Here is a 22,103-nt window from a genome sequence, read left to right on the forward strand (position 1 = left end):
GATCCGTTCCATCCTCATCTTCCTGTAATAGAACTGCCCCAGCCCCCACATCACTTGCATCAATGGCCAACTTGAAAGGTGCTTGAAAATCCGGGGCTGCTAGGACAGGAGAGCTCATTAATATTGCTTTGACGAGGGCAAAGGCAGCCTGACATTTGTCATCCCAAACAAACTTGGTCTCTTTCCTCAGCAAATTCGTTAAAGGGGCTACCACATCAGAAAAATTCCTGCAGAACCGCCGGTACCAACCAGCCATACCCAAGAATCTCATAAGCTCCTTCTTCCCTTTTGGAACTTGGAAGCGATCAATGGCTTCTATCTTGGCTGTCACCGGTTGCACCTGACCCTGACCTACTACATGGCCTAGGAACACCAACTGTGCCTTTACAAACTCACTCTTAGATAAGTTGATGGTCAACCCTGCCTCGGTCAGTTTCTTGAAAAATGCCTGAATTTGTTTAATATGATCTTCCATGGTCATGGTGTGGATGATGACATCGTCCAGATAAGCCTCCACCCCCTCAAGGTCTGCAATGAGCTTATTAATCAGCCGTTGAAATGTAGCAGGCCCGTTTTTCAATCCAAAGGGAAGAACCTTGTACTGATACAACCCATTTGGTGTGACTAAAGCCGAGATTTCCTTGGCTCTATCAGTAAGAGGAATCTGCCAATACCCTTTCAGCAAGTCAAACTTAGTTACAAATTTAGCTGGGCCTATTCTATCAATACAGTCATCAATCCTCGGGATGGGATACGAGTCGGTCTTGGTCACTGCATTAACCCATTTTAAATCCGTACAACAGCGAAAACTGCCATCGGGTTTTGGAACCAACACACATGGTGAGCTCCATTCACTGATGCTTGGTTCGATGTCATTCTACAACATATACTGAACCTCCTTCCGAAGATACTCCATCTTCACAGGGTTCATCCGATAGGGGTGTTGTTTCACAGGAGTGGCTTCCCCCACCTCAATATCATGATATACCAGGTCAGTACGACCAGGTACATCTGTGAACAAATGTGCAAATTCAAAAATTAGGCTGGATAGTTGTCCTAGTTGTTCCCTCGTCAAATGACCTAATTTCTCATCTAAATGACTCAACACTTCTGTGTTCGTCAATCTGGGACAAGCCTGGTCATCAAAGTTATCAAACTTCACACCGGCGTCAACTTCTGGATTCTCTTGCACCCCGACTACAGGCACGACAGGTGAGACAGGAACCATTTCTTCCACAGGCTTCCTCTCATAATATTTCTTCAGTCGGTTGACATGACACAGCTGCCGCTTTTTCCGTCGGTCGGGAGTTGTCACCACGTAATCTGTTTCATTAACCCTCCTTTCGATTGCATAGGGACCAAAATATCTAGCCTGTAGTAGCTGACCTGGAACAGGAAGCAACACTAACACTCGGTCCTCAGGACTGAAATTTATCATCTGAGATTTCTTGTCATGTCTCACTTTCATTTTATCCTGTGTCACTTTCAAGTTTCTTCTCGCAACTTCACAAGCCTTTGCCAATCTGTGCCTAACCGTTGACACATACTCCACCACTGTTGACTGTGACTCTTCCTGTAGCCACTGTTCTTTCACCAATTTCAACGGTCCTTGCACTGCGTGTCCAAACACAAGTTCAAAAGGACTGAGCTCCAATGACTCCTGAACAGATTCCCTCGTAGCAAACAACAATAAGGGTATTCCTTCATCCCAATCCTTGCCACATTCAAAACAATACGTTCTGATCATATTCTTCAATGTCTGTTGAAACCTTTCCAAGGCCCCTTGGCTCTCAGGATGGTAAGTACTTGATCTTACTTGCTCCACTCCCAACAGGTGTACCACTTGCTGAAAAAGTGTTGACATGAAATTGGAACCCTGATCAGACTGGATGACCTTAGGTAGGCCAACCAAAGTGAAAAATTTATTCAAGGCCTTCGCAATAACTGCCGCAGTAATTTTTCTAAGAGGCACTGCCTCTGGGAACCTTGTGGAAGCGCACATGATGGTCAACAAATACTGATGTCCAGCCTTAGTTTTAGGTAAAGGGCCAACGCAGTCAATAATGACTCGGCTGAATGGCTCTTCAAAAGCTGGAATGGGTTTTAAAGGTGTGGATGGGACTTTCTGATGAGGTTTTCCCACCAGCTGGCAAGAATGGCAAGATTTACAGAAATCCGCTACATCACGTCGCAATCCTGGCCAGAAAAAATGTACCAATATTCTGTCACAGGTCTTGTTCACTCCAAGGTGCCCGGCCAAAGGTGTCTCATGCGCCAAACTCAATATCTCCTTCCAGTACGGCGGTGGCACCACAATTTGGTAATTAACTTTCCACTCATCGTTTGCTGGCACCTCCGGTGGTCTCCATTTTCTCATGAGTATTTCCCCTTTCATGAAGTAACCAACAGGTATCTTCATAGCCTCTTCCTCTGTAACGGCTTTACCAATTAAACTCCGGATCTCCGAATCTCCGTGTTGTTCTTCAACAAGTCTCTTTCGGACCAGCAGCGTTTGCTCAACCTCGCTCCCAGATGTCTCCGACGGACACTCCATTTCCTCTTTCAGAATTTTCCTCCAATACCTCTAAGGAACCCAAATCCACATCGCCTTCCTTCTCCTTCTCTTCAGAGCGCTTCCTACCCATAGCACGAGTCACTGCACAGGATGGAAAGATACCCGGAATCTCCTGCTCTAACTGTGCGGTGTTATTTTCCATACTGGGCTTTTCAACCAACATTGGATTACCAGAAACTCGACCACCGGCCAAATCATTCCCAATAATAAAAGAGATTCCCTCCACAGGAAGAGTGGCTTGTAAACCTACAGTGACCGGTCCTGACACCAAATCAGACTTCAAATGGATGACATGAAGTGGAGCTTTAACATAGCCACCAACCCCCTGTAAAAGAACACTAACACCAGTTGCCGTCTTCTCTGACAATGGCAAAATGCCCTCAAGCATCAAAGATTGATGTGCTCCTGTGTCCCTCAATACCCTAACAGGTCTCTGGTTCGTTAGGTCTCCATCCAGTGACACAAACCCCGCTGAAATAAAAGGTTTGTAACCCTCTTGAACAAGGTCGTTCTGTGATGCCGTAACTTTGGCATGGGAACCTTCACAAGGCACTGTCCTCCAAGGACGATTTCTCGCATTTGCCAATGCATTCGGAGTTGTACTAGTCTGACTCCGCTCCTGATTTTTCCTTTTCAGGGCGTAACATTGGGACATAAAATGCCCAGGTTTCTTGCAAAAAGCGCAAGTAGGCCCGGAGGAAAAACTTGTGGTCTGCCTCGGGCCCCCCGGAAGATAAGTCTGTCTTGGAACTGTAGTCTTCTGATCCCTAAAAGTCGCGGTATCAGATTTGTCCCCATAGTCATCTTTAGGCCGCCTCCATGAATATTTGTTCTCCGCCCCTGATTTACCATAACTCCCCTGGCTAACTGTAGGCGGGAAGTTAGGTTTGTGGAACCCCATCCTGTGTGTCAAGGCATAGTCATCTGCCACGGTTGCTGCCTCATACAACTCTGGTACTTTCTTTCATCCAGATGTACTTTAATGTCCGCGTGGACACACTGTTTCAATTTCTCCACCAAGATCAATTGTCGCAACAGGTTGAAGTCTTTCCCAATCCCCGTCGAGTCACACCACCGATCAAACATGGTTTCCTTCATTCTGGCAAACTCCACATGGGTCTCACTCTCCCTCTTCCTGGCATTCCTGAATTTTTGCCAGTAAGCTTCAGGGACCAATTATTAGGCTTTGAAAATGGCTTTCTTCACTTTCTCATAATCTGCACATTGGTCAATCGGTAAAGCCGAAAATATATCTTGAGCTTTACCCACCAGAACACTTTGCACTAATATAGTCCCGGACCCCACAGGCCATTTTTAGCATTTGAGCCACTTTCTCAAAGTGTAAAAAAAACTTGGCTACCTCCTTTTCATTGAAGGATGGAACCAGCCTCACATGCCTACCAACATCCCAAGTGTTCTGACTAGTTGTCGAACTAGCCGGCATGGATACTACTTCTCTCCGTTCTCCCATTAATTCCAGCTCCTTGAGTTTAAGTTCCTTCTGATACTCCATGTCACGTTCCTTTAACTCCCTTTCAGCTCTCCGTTCCTCTGCTCTTCTTTCTTCTTCAGCTCTCCTATGCTCTGCTCTTCTCTCCTCGAGTTCTCATTCCTGTTCTGCTCTTCTTTCCTCGAGTTCCTTTTCAGCTCTCCTTTCCTCTGCTCTTCTCTCCTTGAGTTCTTTTTCAGCTCTCCTTTCCTCTGCTCTTTCCTCTGCTCTTCTTTCTTCTTCAGCTCTCCTTTCCTCTGCTCTTCTCTCCTCGAGTTCTTTTTCAGTTCTCCTTTCCTCTGCTTTTAACCTTTCCTGGCGCTGCAGTTGCATCTCCATTTTCCGGAGCTCCACATTTTCTTTTTCCTCGGGTAACCAATCCAAGGCTACCTCTTTCCATGTTCCTTGTCCCACCAGAGATTCTACCACCAATGTCTGCATCTCTGCTTTCTTCATATTAACTCGGACCTCCAAGTTAAAATATTTGGGCAATATCAAGAGTTCCGATCTTTTTAATGCTTGGAACTATGCCTCATTAGGGGACGCCGCAAACTTGTCTGCGTCAAACACCATGGTGACCTTTAGTTAGCACCTGTTAACCTTCACACAAAAATTTTCAAATTTTTTTTTGAAAGATTTGGGAATGTTAGAAAAATTCCAAATTTGGGAATTTTGGGAATGTTAGGGAATTCTATCCCAGACGAATGTTAGGGAATTTAATACCAGACGGGTGTTAGGGAATTTAATCCCGGACGAGATTTGGGAATGTTGTCAGCAAAGACGAGCCCCCAATTTCTGTTACGTGCTCCTCCCCAAACCCCGGTCACAGTGTACCTCCGAGCCCCGAGAGGAGTCACGGCAGAAAGATGTGTTATTCTGTATGCCAAGGATCAATGGTGAAACCACACCAATTGTTACCAACAAACAAGTATTGTATTAAGGTCACACAAGAATAACGGTACAGTAACAATATTAATCAAAAGTACAATCAATATATATCATTCCTATGATGGTACCATCAGGTTCGTACAATATAACTCACTGTGCTCCAAGTGAGCGAAAAGAAGAACATTCCCCAATGTCTCTATTCCGGCATCAAGCCAAAGTCGATCCGCTCCAGCGATCGTCAGAACGATGTCTAATCGAGACCAGAATCCCGTTCGGATGACAGTCACAGTCCCGCTGCCAAAGCTGCGCAAAGGCGCCCTCAAGGTGACTGGGAAATCACACCCTCGGGTATGGACGTTCCACGGCTCCAAATCGGCGAGCCGCAGATTTCCCACTCAAAAGCCACGTTACACACGCACACCAGATTAACGTCTGAATGTGGTGAAAATGGTTGAAGCGAAGTGAAAAACCTTGAGCGATGCACAAATCCTGCGCGAGGTAAAAATGGCCGACGGCCCGTTCTCGTGGCGTAACGGCACTCTGATGATTCTCTCCGGAATCAACTGCAAAACCTGTCACGCAGGTTTATCTGTCACAGCGATGACAACTCTGTCGCAGGAATCCCTTTCCCAGGAAACCCAAAGTTCACTCGTGACCCTCGTTCACAAACGTTCGCTCAGGACCTTGAAGCAGCTCGGCTTCTTGTCCGACTCACTCACTCCGCCTTCTTTTTCTCCTCTTCCTCTTCGTCGTTGTCCGGTTCCGGTTTCATTTAAAACATTAACTTTTTTACCTTTTGAAAATAGTAATCTATATTTCCCTCAAACGACAACAATAATTGTACATGGAATCAAAAATGTTTACAGTGGATGAAAACCACAACAACGGAAGTGACGAATCCGTAACACCTGATATTCATTTTATTTTCTCTGCCACCCAAACCACATCACCTCAGTCTTCTCCATGCTCGTTTTCAGCCAATGTTTCCCAAATGCCTCCTTCCACTATCCCAGCACTTCCTGCATCTCACGCCCATTCTCCACCACAACAGCAAGATTGCCCGCATTCAATATCCTCCCCAGAATATATTTTATGTTTACCTTCCTGCTTACCAGCTCCATCACCATGATAAACGAGATCTCGCGAGATCTCGGAGATGGCGGCAGGGATTTTCGAAGCTCCACACGGTCTCCACGTTTTCAAAGTTAAGTCTGTTTACAAGTGTATTTTGTCGAAACTGTATTTATCTTTCGGTGTGTGAAGTTATAGTGTGCACCTTGGAAGTTTCTCGGTGTTTATCTTTCATAAATTAATCATCTGTTTGCCGCGTCGCGAGCAAGGCCTTTGCCGCGTCGCGGGCGATTTGAAATCGAAGTTAAGTAATTGTTCCCATTTGTATTTTCGTTATAACTGTATTTATTTTATGGTGTGTGTACGTATATTGTGTCCCGAGGAAGATTTTCGGTGCAAATCTTTCATACCTGTATTGAAAATCGTGTTAATTCGTGTCGTGTCTTGAGGCCTTGTACAGTGTACAACCTTGAGGCTTTGTTTTTCTCTCAGCGGTCCGTCGTTTGTGCTCCAATAACTTTCGTTCTCTGTTTTCCCAGTCTTTTCACCCCATAGCCTACTTCCTTGTGTAAATCTCAACTCAAAAAAACAAAAACAAACAAAAAAAAAAAATTCCTTCTCTGTTCTTATTCTTGTTCTCATTCGTTTATTCATTCTTATTCGTTCGTTCGTTCTTCGACCACGTGTTTCTCCCCCATTTCCCCAGATAGTTTTCACTGTTATTAACTTTCAATGTTTACAGTTTCCCCTCAAGTTCTGTATTCCGTCATATATTATAACACCTTTTTCTTCTTCTTCTTCTTTAAAAGGCTGCTTTCGACTTGCTCACCAAATCTATTCATCCCAAAAAAAAAATCCGTCTCCTATAGTGCCTTTTTTCAACATTCCCTAAACTCTCCTGCACTCCATCCTCCATCCAGCGTCCTTAAACGTATTTTTAACTCGAAGGTCACAAGAAACTCATTTTGCAATAAATGTTCGTTTCCCATTAATCGTACACTTTCTAAAATCCAATACACCCCTCCCCTCCAAATCTTCCCCATAACCCCTCCCCTCCAAATCTTCCCCATCACCCCTCCCCTCCAAATCTTCCCCATCACCCATCCCTTTCAAATCTTCCCGCTTGCCCCTCCCCTCCTAATCCTCCCCATCACCCATCCCTTTCAAATCTCCCCCCTTGCCCCCTCCCTCCTAAACTACCCCCTCACCCCTCCCCTCCAAGACTCCCCCTCGCCCCTCCCCTCCTAGACTCCTCCCTCACCCCTCCCCTCCAAATCTCCCCCATATCCCATCCCTTTCAAATCCCTCCCCTTGTCCCTTCCCTCCCAAACTCCCCCCTCACCCCTCCCCTTCAAATCTCCCCACCCTCATTTCTTCTCAATTTCCCCCCTCTCTCTCCCCCTCCTCAAAGCGTCCTCCCCGCTTCTTCCCCCTTCCAACTCTCACCTCCATCTCCCCCAACCTTCTGCCTCGCTCTTCCCCCTCCTCAAATAACACCTCATTGTGCCTCACCCAATCACCATCAAACCTTTTGCCCGCCCCATCCTTCCCTTTCTCCGAGCTATTCTGAAATCTCTGACACACCTTCAACAGCTCTCCCTACCTCTTGCACCTCTTCCACATCTTACCCTACCCCTCCTCCCCCCTGTTCTGCTCCCCCTTCCTCTTCATTAACGGTATGGACCTCAAACATCCGGGGCCTTCGTTCAAACTTAACTGATCTCTCCATACAGGTTGCTTCTGTCAAACCAGACGTGATCTGCTTAACAGAAACTTTCCTCCTTCATGACGTCTCTGATTCCTTGGTATCTCTCCCAGGTTACTCCCTCCTCCGGTATGATAGACCTGAGCCTCGTCCTGGAGGTGGGGTTGCTATCTTTATCAAAAACTCTCTTCCTCACTCGCCCTGAACTGCCCTTTCTCCACCTCACCGCCAGGAATACCTCTGGCTACGGCTTCCCCTTCGCTCCCACCTCTTGTTCATATGTGTGCTGTACCGTCCACCAAACAGTGATGACTCCATCTACATCTCGCTGTCTGATAATATGGACCAACTTCTATCTACTCATCCCAACTCTCTCTTCCTCATATGTGGTGATTTCAATTGTCACCATGCCAGTTGGCTGGGTGTGGGTACCTCTCTCACCAGCCGTGGCTCCTCAGCAAAGGACTTCTGCGACTCACTGGGACTGACACAATCTGTCAATTTCCCGACCCGAATTTCAGTCAACGGAGCATCTTCTCTTCTGGACTTGGTTATGACTAACTTCCCTAAAAATGTCTGCTGCTCTTCTTCTGCTCCAATCGGACCATCTAATCATGTCCTTGTTAAAGTGGACATCTCTCTGACCATTCTCAGGGAGCCTGCTCAGCGTCGACGAGTCTTGCATTTCACTCAGGCCAACTGGCACGGTCTTCAAGCAGCCATCAATCATCTGGACTGGTCTCCCATCTCTACCACCTGTGACATCAACTCATCCTGGGAATTCTTCCAAAGTAAATTGCTCTCTCTCATGCACAGATTTATCCCATCTCGTCTTCAGTTGTCATACCCTTCCTTTCGTCCATGGTACACGGATTATTGTGGTGAGGCTGTTGCCCAGAAACAACTTGCCTTCGTCTCCTGGAAAGCAAATCCAACGGAAGGAAATCTCATTTCCTTTCACAAAGCCCGAAACAAGTGTGTCCACCCTCAGGAGAGCCAGGAAACAATATCTCTCCGTTCTCAAGACCGAACTCTCGTATCTGTCTCCCTCTTCCAAATCCTGGTGCCATCTGGTCAAATCTGTTTCTGGTGTTTGTTCCCCCTCCATCCCCTCCCTTACCTCAAACGGCTACACAGCTGACTCCGCACGTGAAAAAGCTGAATGCCTCAACTCTGTGTTTGCCTCTAAATCTTGTGTCCCAAACCCATCCCTCTCTGTACCCACCATACCCAGTCGTACCCAGCTGCTCCTGGACTCCGTGTCCTTTCCTCCTGACAAGGTGGAAAAGTTTCTGTCAACCCTCGACTCTGATTCTGCAACTGGACCTGACGGCATCAGCCCACGGGTCCTAAAATCATGTTCTTCCGCTCCTTCATTCCCTCTCTCTGTTCTCTTCACCCTCTCTTTTGCTCAAGGTCAACTGCCATCTGCTTGGAAATCAGCCAACATCACTGCTTTGCACAAAAAAGGTGCAACAACAGATCCTAGCAACTACAGACCAATCAGCCTTCTCCCAATTATCAGCAAAGTCATGGAATCCATCATTGCTTCGGATATGAAATCTTTCCTCTTCTCCAATGGCTTGATCTCTGATCATCAATTTGGTTTCAGACCAGTTCACTCTACTCTGGACATGCTGCTTCTGCTGTCTCAACAATGGATGGAGGTCCTCAATGCCAAACAGGAAATTAGAGCTGTCTCCCTCGACATATCACGTGCCTTCGATATGGTCTGGCACCCCGCTCTGCTCACCAAACTCTCCTCCTTTGGTATCCATGGAAATCTCCACGCATGGCTGGCGGACTTCCTCTCTAGTCGTCGTCAACGTGTGGCCCTGAATGGGTTTCTCTCATCTCCTCTTCCTGTTCAGGCTGGAGTTCCCCAAGGCAGTGTTCTGGGCCCGGTGCGTTTTCTGGTCTTCATCAATGATCTCTCTGACTCTCTTGAAAATCCTCTCTATCTCTTTGCTGATGACCACTCTCTGCCGCTCCATTCCTCTTCCCTCAGATCGGCAGTCTGCAGCCTCCTCACTCTCTGCAGACCTGGACAAAATCACAGACTGGGCAAACAAGTGGAACATGTCTTTCAATCCTGACAAATCTCACACTCTTACGATGTCTCTCCGAAAAGACCGACTGGACAACCCTCCCATCTACTTTCTGAATAATCCTCTCCAATAAGTTCTGTCACTCAAGCTTTTGGGTCTCACTATCTGCCATGACCTTTCCTGGGAAAACCACATTTTCAAGCTGGCCTCCAAAGCCAGTCGCCGACTGGGCATCCTCCGTCGTGCGAAGTCCTTCCTTGGCACACCTGAGCTCCTCACCACATACAAGGCTTTCATCCGCAGCTCAATGGAGTACTGCTCTCCCCTCTGGGCTGGTGCTCCTGCCTCACACCTAGCTCGTCTTCACGCTGTTGAAACCAAAGCGTTCAGAATCATTGGAATCTCCCGCGATGACGCTATCTCCGAGGGCCCTTCACTTAATCACCGCAGGCAGGTTTGGTGGTCTTTCCGTCTTCTACCGACTCCTCTCCGGCCTTGCTCCCCCAGCTCTCTCTGGGCTCTGTCCCCCAAATATTCCTGCAGGTCACACAAGATCTGCCTGCAACCCTCTTATGGTTAAACTGCCAAAATCAAGACTCTCTGCTCACCTTCACTCCTTCATTCCTCTTTTCTCCCACCTCTGGAACAAACTCCCTCACTCTCTTCAATCCCACTCCTCCCTCCAGGTCTTTAAAACGGCTGTTCACCACCATCTCTTATCTTCCCCAATCCAAAACCTTGATCTTTTCTACCCCCACTAATTTCACCCCAAATCCACTTTTTTGAGGTGACTTTTGACTTCTTTCCTGGAAGTCCTTGGTGTCCTTGCGTTTTATACCTATCCTGCCTCCCCCCAGGCCCTCTCCCTCCAAAAACATCTCCCGATGTCCCTGCTCTCAAATGTTGTGTTTGTGTGCTTCCTCCCCTTCTCTCCCCATCTTGTCGACCACTCCCCTTTTTATATACTTTGTTTGCTTGTTTGTTTGATTTGTTTGTTTGATAAATGTTAGCTCTTTCACGAGCCTCGACTCTGTATACAAAAAAAATAAAAAATAAAAATAAAAAAATTAACAGGAGTGGGCTGAGTGCTTCCCTGCCTCAAACCGATGTTTGCATTTAACTTCTCCGACATCCCAGGACCAACCAAAACTCTTCCCTTCGTTCCCCTGTACATCCCTTCCACCAACCTTACTTCTGCCTCCGGCACTCCCATCCATCTCAGTGTCACCATCACCATCTCTCTCGGGACAGTGTCATATGGCTTCTTCCGATCCACAAATCCCAATGCGATTTCACCTTTCCCCTCCAACCAACCTCTTCTCCACCAGTTAGTTATCTCAGCGAGAACATCCCATCCGTCATTCCCCTACCCTTTCTAAACCCCTGCTGCTCTTGTCTGATCTCCTTATTACAGTGCATTCGGAAAGTATTCAGACCCCTTCACTTTTTTCACATGTTATGTTGCAGCCTTATGCTGAAATCGTTTAAATTCATTTTTTCCCTCATCAATCTACACTCAATATCCCATAATGACAAAGAGAAAACAGGATTTTAGAGTTTTGCAAATTTATTAAAAAGAAAAAACTGAAATATCACATTCACAAAAGTATTCATACCCTTTGCTATGACACTTGAAATTTAGCTCAGGTGCCTCCCATTTCTCTTGATCATCTTTGAGATATTTATACACCTTTATTGGAGTCCACCTGTGGTAAGGACATGATTGATTGATTGGACATGATTTGGAAAGGCACACACCTGTCTATATAAGATCTCACAGCTGACTATGCATATCAGAGCAAAAACCAAGCCATGAGGTCGAAGGAACTGCCTGCAGAGCTCAGAGACAGGATTGTGTCGAGGCACAGATCTGGGGAAGCCTACAAAATAATTTCTGCTGCATTGAAGGTTCCCAAGAGCACAGTGGCCTGCATCATTCTTAAATGGAAGAAGTTTGGAACAACCAGGACTCTTCCTAGAGCTGACCGCCCGGCCAAACTGAGCAATCGGGGGAGAACGGCCTTGGTAAGAGAGGTGACCAAGAACCCGATGGTCACTCTGGCTGTGCTCCAGAGATCCTGTGTGGAGATGGGAGAAACTTCCAGAAGGACAACCATCAATGCAACACTCCACCGATCTGGGCTTTATGGCAGAGTGGCAGTTTCAATGCTCCAGGACATCCTGGACAACTCCAGGCCATTTCAATGCAGCAGAATTTTTTTTTGTAGGCTAAACCAGATCTGTGCCTCGACACAATCCTATCTCTGAGCTCTGCAGGCAGTTCCTTCGACCTCATGGCTTGGTTTTTGCTCTGATATGGATAGTCAGCTGTGAGACCTTATATAGACAGGTGTGTGCCTTTCCAAATCATGTCCAATCAATTGAATTTACCACAGGTGGACTCCAATAAAGGTGTAGAAACATCTCAAAGATGATCAAGAGAGATGGGAGGCACCTGAGCTAAATTTCAAGTGTCATAGCAAAGGGTATGAATACTTATGTCAATGTGATATTTCAGTTTTTTTATTTTTAATAAATTTGCAAAACTTTCTAAAATCCTGTTTTCTCTTTGTCATTATGAGGTATCGAGTGTAGATTGATGAGGGAAAAAATGAATTTAAACGATTTCAGCATGAGGCTGCAACATAACAAAATGTGAAAAAGTGAAGGGGTCTGAATACTTTCTGAATGCACTGTCTGTGAACGTTTATTTCAAATGTTCTGAAATCGACCTCATAAATGGTAAGTCGGAATTGTATTCATCAACTTCGCAATTTCTACACTTCACATAAAGGGTGATTTAGCTTTTCACTGTTGAAGTCAAACACCCAAAAGGAAAGTTTTTCTCCTTTTCCTTTATATTTGGCTTTTCATTGACTGTCTGGTCATGCATGCTGATATAACTAGTGTGAAAGCGCGTTTCACGTTAGGCCCTTAGAATTTCTGCACGAGGTTTCGAGCGCATTCCGTCACGAGACTCAGCAAGGGCCTGGCCCTCTGTGAACAATCCAACGATATAATTCGGGGTTCAACGGCATGGAAGCGCCGAAAACTTGTGCTAACCGAGACGGTCAATGCATGTTCATCAACACATCCGTCGTAAAATTATTATCGAGACACATCAGTAATAAACTATACGTTACGTACTTGGGATTCAGGGACGAACAATATGATAAACCCGCATTTCGTTGGGGAACTGCGAACAGGCTGGGAGTGGATGTTGACTCGTGCCAGAAAGTGGGAGGGGCAAAAAGTGGGAGGGGCAACAAGAGGGCGGGGCTGTGTGTAAAGGGCGGAGCTGTGAGTGGCCAGGACACCACGTTAAAATGTACGAGTATGTCCGAATTGATAAAGACATGATGGGAAAAGAGGCATTGATGAAACTGTGAGAGTATAATTGTAAATAAAATACAACAGTTACATTGAAAACTATCAAGACTTCCAAGCAGTCATTGCACTGGCGGATGCAGGGGTGGGGGGGTGGGGGGTGCAGGTGTAGGGGTGCAGCTGTAGGGGGTGCATGTGCAGGGGGTGCATGTGCCGGGGGAAGCGCAACCCCATTCGGATTTTCGACAATAAATTATAAGCTATGAATATAGGCCTACTGGAACGGCAGTTGTGTCCAGATTATCTTGAATAAGGAACGTTCCAGGCAGCTTATCAAAGCTCAGAGGTTTTAAATCACTTTTGCTTTATTATAAAACACTCCAAGTGCGATGGTAAAAAAAACAATGCTTTCTTGACATAAATTTCGTCAGGGAATTCTACCGGATTATTTGTAGTTAATTAGCCTAATTAACTTAGGAGATCATAACGATCATTTCGGAAGAACTACACAAATCAGAAATTCCACATCAGAAAGCTCCAGTAAAACTACACAAAAACATGCCGCGCGTGCACGCACGCACACACACACGCACACACACACACACACACACACACACACACACACACACACACACACACACACTTCATCAATTTATAGCAGAAGGAGCAGCTGGGCAAGTCGGTTCATCAGTTCCTCTATCTGACCATTAGTCATCGCGAATCTGCTGAACTGTTGGACCAGGGAAGAACGCAAGGAGCTGCAGAAACTTCCAACATCGCACGAAATGCCATTTCTGACGATACATTTTTTTAAATTTCCTGGGGGAGGGCCGAATGTACGAGTATGTCAGTTACATTGAACATTGAAACAGTTACATCTCAGACCCCCCCCCCCCCCCCCTCCTCAACCCCTCCATCCCACCCCGTCAGCAATATGGCATCGTGCACCCTCTTCAAATTCCTGGATCCGCCCCTGCATTGAAAGTTGAAAGGAGGAAAGAAGCATGAGACACAATCCAATTTAGCATTTTCGGAACTGGTTACCCAACATACTTTAAACAACACCAAAAGTCTAATGGGGGCATATCCAGGCTTGTAAAATATTATAAACCACAAACACACATGATTAACTTTTTAAACAGTCGCTAATGCTGTTTATAACATTAAACAAAGAAATTTGGAGGAATCCAGACACCCATGAGGTACGTTTTACTTGCAGACATGATCGAAGATCTACTGTAATCTATATACCCCACAATGTTTGGAGGCGTGCTCATTTACCAAGCAGCTAGCCAGCGCTTGCTAAGCCAGCCGTTCCTTAACGGTTTTGAATGGAATGCTTGCTCGAATGCTTTAACACCTTGGTGATCTCTCCACAAGAAACTTGGTAAATGAACACACACCCAATGTTCTTAAGACCCGACCATAGATCGACTGTAATCTCTATACCCCAAAGAGGAATGACCTTTCCTCCGTGAGCAGGTGTTTACACCATAATAACATTGTAGCGGTTACCACTGGGTATACACAATCGCCTTGCACCTGTCGAGGACGCGGCCAGGGAGCGATCACCATGCCGGGCTCGCCCAGGCCGCCCGGACAGGCCCAGACGCGCCTTTCCCGGGCAAACGCTCCGGCATGGTGTGTATATATATTGCTGCCCGATAAATGGGCTTGACAGAGTGTGCCGGGTTCTGTACGAATAAACATGCTTTGAACTCAACCAAATGGCCTCGTTCTCTCGCCGTCCACGACTCCTAAACTGGTGACCTCGTCTACCCCCGAACGGATTCGGGGGCTGCAAACGAACACGGCGGTTCCGATCGCGCTGCCGGAGTTTTGGCACCGACGAGCGGCCATGTGGTTTGCGCACCGTGCTCGGCTCCTCCTCTACGACCGGAGGGACGAGCCCGCTCCAGGACCCTCCAAAGGAACGCAGTTACGCGATGTGGGTGGCACTGCTGCTCATCTCTTGCGCACGCTGACGTTCGCGGCACAGCTGCTTCGTTACCTTCGCGCGCGCTGCTGTTCGTCACCTTCGCACGACTTCACTCTACGACTACTGCCGCCACTACTTCTCCGACCCTGCATCCTCGGGAGGCCCGCGAGGAACCTCGGCAGCCTCCCCCGAGGCCTTGACCAACCCCTCGGTTGGCTCAACCGCTTTTCGCATGCACCGACGCCAAGTGCTGCTCGAGCCTTTTCGGCACTGCACCCGCGAACTGCAACCTCGGGAGGCCCATGAGGATCCTCGGCAGCCTCCCCCGAGGACTTGCCCAGCCCCTCGGTCGGCTCGACCCCGGTCCTACGTCCCCCCAGCGCTTTGCACAGCGGAGTACGTCGCGGCGGGGCCGCCCCCCGTCCACAGTTCCCCCCGCTCGACCACCACACCGGACCCCCCCCCCCCCCCCCCACGACCCTCCAGGGGTCGCTTCGGCCGGGTTATCAGGACCCCCCTTAAATTGACCCTACCGGTGCAAGTCGATTCTGGAGGGACGTGTGTAGCGGTTACCGCTGGGTATACACAATCGCCTTGCACCTGCCGAGGATGCGGCCAGGGAGCGATCACCATGCCGGGCTCGCCCAGGCCGCCCGGACAAGCCTAGACGCGCCTCTCCCGGGCATGCCCGGACTCACCTTTCCCGGGGCAAACGCTCCGGCATGATGTGTATATATATTGCTGCCCGATAAACGGGCTTGACAGAGTGTGCCGGGTTCTGTACGAATAAACATGCTTTGAACTCAACCAAATGGCCTCGTTCTCTCGCTGTCCACGACTCCTAAAACATAATATACGTAATGATGTAGCATGACAACCGGACACAAACTTCCGCTACTTTAATATATTGTTGCGGTTTTGAGTTTTGTATAATAAAGGTTAAATTTCCCCTCATAGTCAGTCACACAAACAACACGTAGCCCCGCCATAGTTCAGTTATTTCATAGTATGTGTGAGAATAGTATGTGTGAGAATAGTCCTTTTCCTGTGTTAGTTTTGCGTTGAGTAGAATAATGAGAGTAGGTCCTTCTCATACTTCCATTGCCTTATCCCGCCTCCATTGCCTTGTGCCTCTTACGCCTCTTTGTGCTGCCTTTGGCTTTTTGGCGTGAATTAACACGAGGCAGGCCTAGCAGGTCTGCTTTCGGGTCGGGACCGAATGAGGGCAGCGAAGAAGCTGACGATAAGTGCGAGCCACCAATCAGGGCTCCCAGGGAGTGGCTGCAGCACTGCGTCACAGGGCATGGTTGGAACGTTCGAGAAGGCTCAGGGCGTAACAAATGTAACCCATCGCGCAAAGCCCCCAGGAGGACTGACGAGAAGAGAGGAGGAGTTGAAGGAGCACGGTCAGCAGTAGAGTTTGAGAGATACGAGATCGGAGAAAGATGCGCATGAACCAAGATACGCGCTCATATTAAAGTGCCGCTCGGTTGAGCTTGAAGCCGAGCCGCTATAGTGCATTGGGTTACGCGAGTGATAGCGCGCTGGTTACTAAACGCGCTGTGGAACCGCCCAGCCGCACTGAGAGATGCGTACATTTCCTTCCTGCCTCATCATCTGCCTTTTGTTCGGGAGACGCGCTACGAGGATCCTTCCACTGCCTGCTTGCCATCATCGCGGGACGTTCTGTGACCGAGGAGAGCCGGACGGGGCCGTTCCTGGACGACCAAGTCGGCGCGTTTGGCCTGAACATCATCCTGCCTACAATTTCCTTGTGTGAGTGCGAATGGGCCCGTGTCTGGATATTATAATAAGACTGCTTAAGTTCTGCTCTGCGTCTGCTTTCTACCAAATTGTACATAAGTGTAAATAATAATTAAACCTGTGTTCTTCCTTTGATTCTACCGCTTTTGTGATTTCCATCATTGACTAAGCGTGGTACAAGTAAAACCGCTCTAATCGGGTTCCAATATTAACGGTGACTGCACGGACCACGTGGTACGCAATCCGCTCGGTTTACTCAAATTACATGTGGCTCGTGGAGGCTTGGTTCCCCGCTTCCGTGGCGGCGCAGATATTTAGGTACAAGTGAGACTTGGTCCTGAAACCCTACCTTGCGTTTGCCCGGAAGAGGCGTTTCAAGTCTCTCGGTTACGCCAGGCCCAGAAAGAACAAGGGGCTTAATCCCCCCTTGGTAAGGGTAAGAAGGGCGGCGGAAAACCGTAACATTTGGTGTCAGGAGTGGGATTGGACCTGGAGTGCGCTTCACGCACTCAAAATTACGAGTGGACTAAATTTAGTAGTAAAAGCCTAATTGTATTCGTACCATGGCTAGTGTCAGGGAATAAATATTCATATTGACAATATTGTTAGAATATATATCAATGTAATCTTGTTTAAAGTGGAATTATGTTTTACTTTACGAATGAGCAAAAGAGCATAGAACTAGCATTAACATGTGGTCAGGAGAGTTAATTTCAGACAAGAATGTGTAACGCTCTCGGACCGCCACCTGTCGATCATTAATAGCCTCTGTTCAGGGCACTGCGCACACGCTGCAAATTCTTCTTCTGCAGGTCAGAGTATTTGACCTCTTGAACAGAAATAAGTATTTGCTGGCCAAGAAAGCCATATAAGGTTTTTTGGATAAGGAACACCCTGCATGCTCTGCAACATCAAAGGAGTTTGGGGCTTTAAAACCAGGAGAAAGTTGCGAGGAGAGCAGAGAAGAGTGGACTGGGACAGTGAACTGAAGAGGAGTGAAAACTGAAGACCAGTTGAAACTGATCAACCAACTGGAGATTGTCAACAACTGAACGAGCTTCAGAAAGACCTACTGAACGAGCTTCAAAAGACCGACCAAACAAGCGTCAACAAACTCTGGAACAGACTCATTAAAGATCTCGGCTTAGTATACAACAAATTCTCTAAAGTGAATAAAACATTGATTTTGCTAAACCGAGTCTCTTGAAGTTTTACTAACATAACACCAGTAATTGTTAATAATTCTCCAACAAGTGGTGGCCCGTAGGGACTCAACTGCCCAGGTAAGCTTTTGTTTGTTATCTGTGTAGTCTGATGTTAATCTGTGAAAATAGTTCAGTGTTTGAGTTTTGTGTACGTTTGTTGATGTGTGGAAGGAAAAAACACGAGGCCTTTAACAGGTTTCAGAAATCATGCCAATTTTTTTCTTCCAAAATTTATGTATACGCATTTTTGAGGGATGGTGCCATGAACTGTCACAAATATCCACTAAAGCTTGGTGTCTTTAGAAAAGGTGCTGTGCTTTCATGAAGGATTTGTTTTACAATTTCAGAAGTCATGACGATAAAAAAAAATTTTAAAAAATTAATAATCAATTATTTTTTTGTTTTTTTTGTAATTTGATTTTTTTTTCGGTACATTTTACGAGTTTAATGAGACGATTGCAAAGAACCACTAACGAACCCCGGGCGTTAGCCAACAGGTGCTGCATTCGTCTTGTCATGTACAACTGAAATATGGATTTTGTATATTTCTTGCTCATTTCACGAACGTCATGAATTCAGGAAATAGAGCGTCAATTTTGTAAATATCTTTAAAATGATTTCCAGCAATGGTCTGCATTCAAATCTCTGCTCGTTTTCGTGATTAAATGACTTATAAGTGTGTCGATTTTCCCGTTAAAATAATGGTTGAGATCCTGCTTGGTTGTGACCACAGGCACGAGCAGATTGCAGAATGGACACTATTTGATTTATAATCATATTCGCGGTTTTTGTAAAAAGCGATTTTATACAGCGTCTGTACAGTAAGCCAAATAATGGTAAAATCGACTGGCTCGATTTTAAGTCATAAAAAAAAAAAATTCCATTGTGGCACAAATATGGGTTTTTGTACCTTCATAAGAGTTAATTCGAAGCGGTTTGGACGCACGTCTGCATTTTATGCACATTTATGTGTGTGATTGGCCAAATGTGCTCTTACGAACACAAGAAATTGTAATCTTATGAATTATGATGTTCTGACAGGGATGACTTGATGAAGTGCACCATCAATTCATTTTTCCCATGTAGGACAGTAATGTAATTTTTAATTTCTACTGTAATGTAATGTAATGTAATGTTTGCAATGCAATGTAATTTAAAAGAAAAAAAGTTTTCCGTGTCATCTCCAAGTAAGATTGGCACACACTGATGCCGGTAATTGTATCCTGCCAGTGGAATGCGTGCAGGCAGGTTGCCCATGGCAACCGTTTGATGTTGTTGGCCCTAGCCCAAACTTCTACATATAGGATGAGAAGCGATTTTTTAAATGTAACCTTTTTCACTTTTCTTGCCCTACACCCCCCAACCTTCCCTCGCCCTTTCCCCCTCCCTCCTTCCGTCCCCCCCCCTATCCAAACCCCCCATTTTTTCTTCCCTTCTGTATCCCTTCCCCCTTCCTGTTTTCTCTCCAAACTTACTTTTATCTGTATATTTACATCCTGATTAGAAAAAATATATATATTTTTAGGATTTTTTATGGCGGCGGCCATCTTGGACCACAGCTAAAAATCCTTCAATCAAGATGAAATTTAATGAGAGCCAATCCCATGCAATCCCATGCCATACTACAGATGAGTGTAATGGCTCGCACAGAAGTTCGAGAGGGAGACAGTATTTACCATATAATCTCACAGCCTTGTAAGGGAGCCATGAGTGCGGCCAATGATACACAGCTATCTTTAGGTTAAAATACAATGAGTGTCGTATTTCGCATAGTATTAATTCCTCATTCCTCCCTTGGCATTCTGCCACTTCTCCTCCTCCCTTCCCCACCCTTTTCCTCCCCCCTTTCCTTCTCCTTTCCTCCTCTTTTGCTTCTTCTTTTACCTGTTTTCACCTTTCATAGTTCTCATTGTTTTCTCATTTCTCTCATTGTTTCTCATTCTCATTGTTTTTTCTCATTGTTGATGAGATTCATCATTGTCATCATGATTGTCATATGCTGATTATTATTGATGTTCATTCTCAAATTTTGTACAATTATGGTAAGTTTACATTTACAATTTATAATTACAATGATTTACAATGGTCATGATTTTACAATCATGAAAATTGCTATGATTATCAGGCATGTCATCATTGGGTTTTGATGTAAATCGATTGCATGGACTTTAAGGATAGCTTTATAGCCCTGCAGGATTAATGATGTATTACAAGTTACAAAGTTTATTGGAGTGTCGAAATTTCGGTATGATTGGATTCCATTGATAAATATTATGAATTAATTGCCATTCATTGGTATACATTTCAGGAATCTTACACCATTTTAATTGTCAAGAACTTTGAGTGTCTTTCAAAGTGAGACATGGTGGGTGACACATGACATGACATGTGACATCACATGACGTGTGACATGTGACACGTGACATGTGACATGGGTGACATGTGAGACATTGCCCAAATGGACTGGCTCATATCTGTCGGAGCAATTTTCGCTGATTATCTCACAAATGAAGGGTTGAGTTGCCTTCAGTGGTTGTTCAACTTTAATTTGTGATATAATGACCACACAGGATTGAACAAATATGTCAGATATGATCCAGAGGCAGAACGGTGATTTGTCAACTGATGGCAGATATGGGTCAAACGGTGACGACCGATGCTCATATTCCCCGTCAGTAGATGGAACTGTTTTGGCAACATTGGGAAAAGGTTTAGGTATAGAGTAATGTTGATCCCATATCATAGTTCAGTATCAGACATTGGTTTCAATTCGGTATCAGACTGATAAATGTGAATTTGGATATTATCATTTATATTATTTTATTATATATTATTATTAGAATTTTATTGATGAATATTGATAAATTGATTAAAATTGCATAATTGAATTGATTCTGATTCTGATCCGATTGATCTGATTGATTTTGATCTGATTAATTTAATCTGATCTGCTTTTATTTAAATTTAATTTAAACAAGTCAATTGATGGATGAATAAAAAGTGCGGTCTCAAGAAAGAAGCTTTGAGACATTTGCGAAACATCGATGTGCAGACAACCTTGGACGATGAGCGAGGTGGTGAGTCTAGTGGTTATTTGTTATATTATGTGGTTATTTTTGTTTGACCCCCCTTGACAGGACTTACTGATCCAGACTCATCTGCAACGCTGATCAGTGAGATTGGGGTGTGGGAAAAGCCACAGGGCAGGGGGACTCTCTGGAAATCACCTGAAGTCATCAAGTGGACAGGTGGAGAGATACTTCCTGGAAGACCACAGAGTAGAGCTTATCGGAATAAGCTAGACAACAACGCATTCAACGCTACTTTGTATAAGGTGGAACAAACTTCTGCGAGTTTTGCAGTACACACAGTTGATAGTGGATTGGCAACACTCAGAAAAGAATTGGAAGCAAGAGGGCGACAGAAGTTCAAAGTGGATTGGCAACCATTCTATTACTGGGACGCTGAATCTAGGGACAGGGAGACCAAAGCAAAGATGGGGGGCTTGAAGAAAGAGGTGAAACAGATACAGCATAGGTTGTGTAAGGTAGCAAATCAAATGCCTCTTCAAGTCAGTAATGGAGAGCAATCCCAACCCAAATTGTATCCAGAAGCCAGATCATACGAGACAAATGAACTGGAAGACGAAACTCCTCCACCTTATCGGAGAACTATTGTATATCAGCCACAGGTAGTGCCTGTACCTGTACCTGCCGAAAGACCAGAACAGAGTGCAGCGATTGGTTCTAGTCAACAGAGGACAGGTGAAAGACGTGACCCATTTGAGGTAACTACCCAAGAGGGTGCAATTGGGGCACAGGAACCGACTCAAAGTGGGCAAACGATGCAACCAGCTGCTATATCTTTATCATGCTCTCCATTTCACCATACAAGGAGTAAGGGTCGTGTGATAAATGCCAATCAATCTAACGATCAATGTGATTGGCTAATGAATGATCAAAAGTTGACTCTCTCACAAGGAGGGTTTGAGCAATGTGGTGTTATGAATTTTCCTCAGCGGCAATTTCCAGGGGCAAATCAGCAACATCCAGATCTGATGTATAGACCATGGCAGGTACATCAATTGAAGGC

At 45.8% G+C, this 22,103-nt stretch overlaps 1 protein-coding gene across 1 annotated transcript in view; it reads right to left on the bottom strand.

The window, feature by feature from the left end:
- TMEM268 (transmembrane protein 268) overlaps positions 1-13,818 on the bottom strand; it is a 54,092-nt gene extending 40,274 nt beyond the window's left edge. Inside the window, exons 1-2 of the mRNA XM_078783980.1 lie at positions 13,809-13,818; positions 12,924-13,074 (exon numbers count right to left, since the gene is read on the bottom strand). Coding sequence (XP_078640106.1) covers positions 12,924-13,074; positions 13,809-13,818 — 161 coding nt within the window. The remainder of the gene's footprint in view (positions 1-12,923; positions 13,075-13,808) is intronic.
- Between the last annotated feature and the right edge of the window lie 8,285 nt (positions 13,819-22,103).

This window comes from Myxine glutinosa, chromosome 8 (genome assembly GCF_964187855.1).
Source record: "Myxine glutinosa chromosome 8, kmMyxGlut1.1, whole genome shotgun sequence".
Lineage (NCBI taxonomy): Eukaryota > Metazoa > Chordata > Myxini > Myxiniformes > Myxinidae > Myxine > Myxine glutinosa.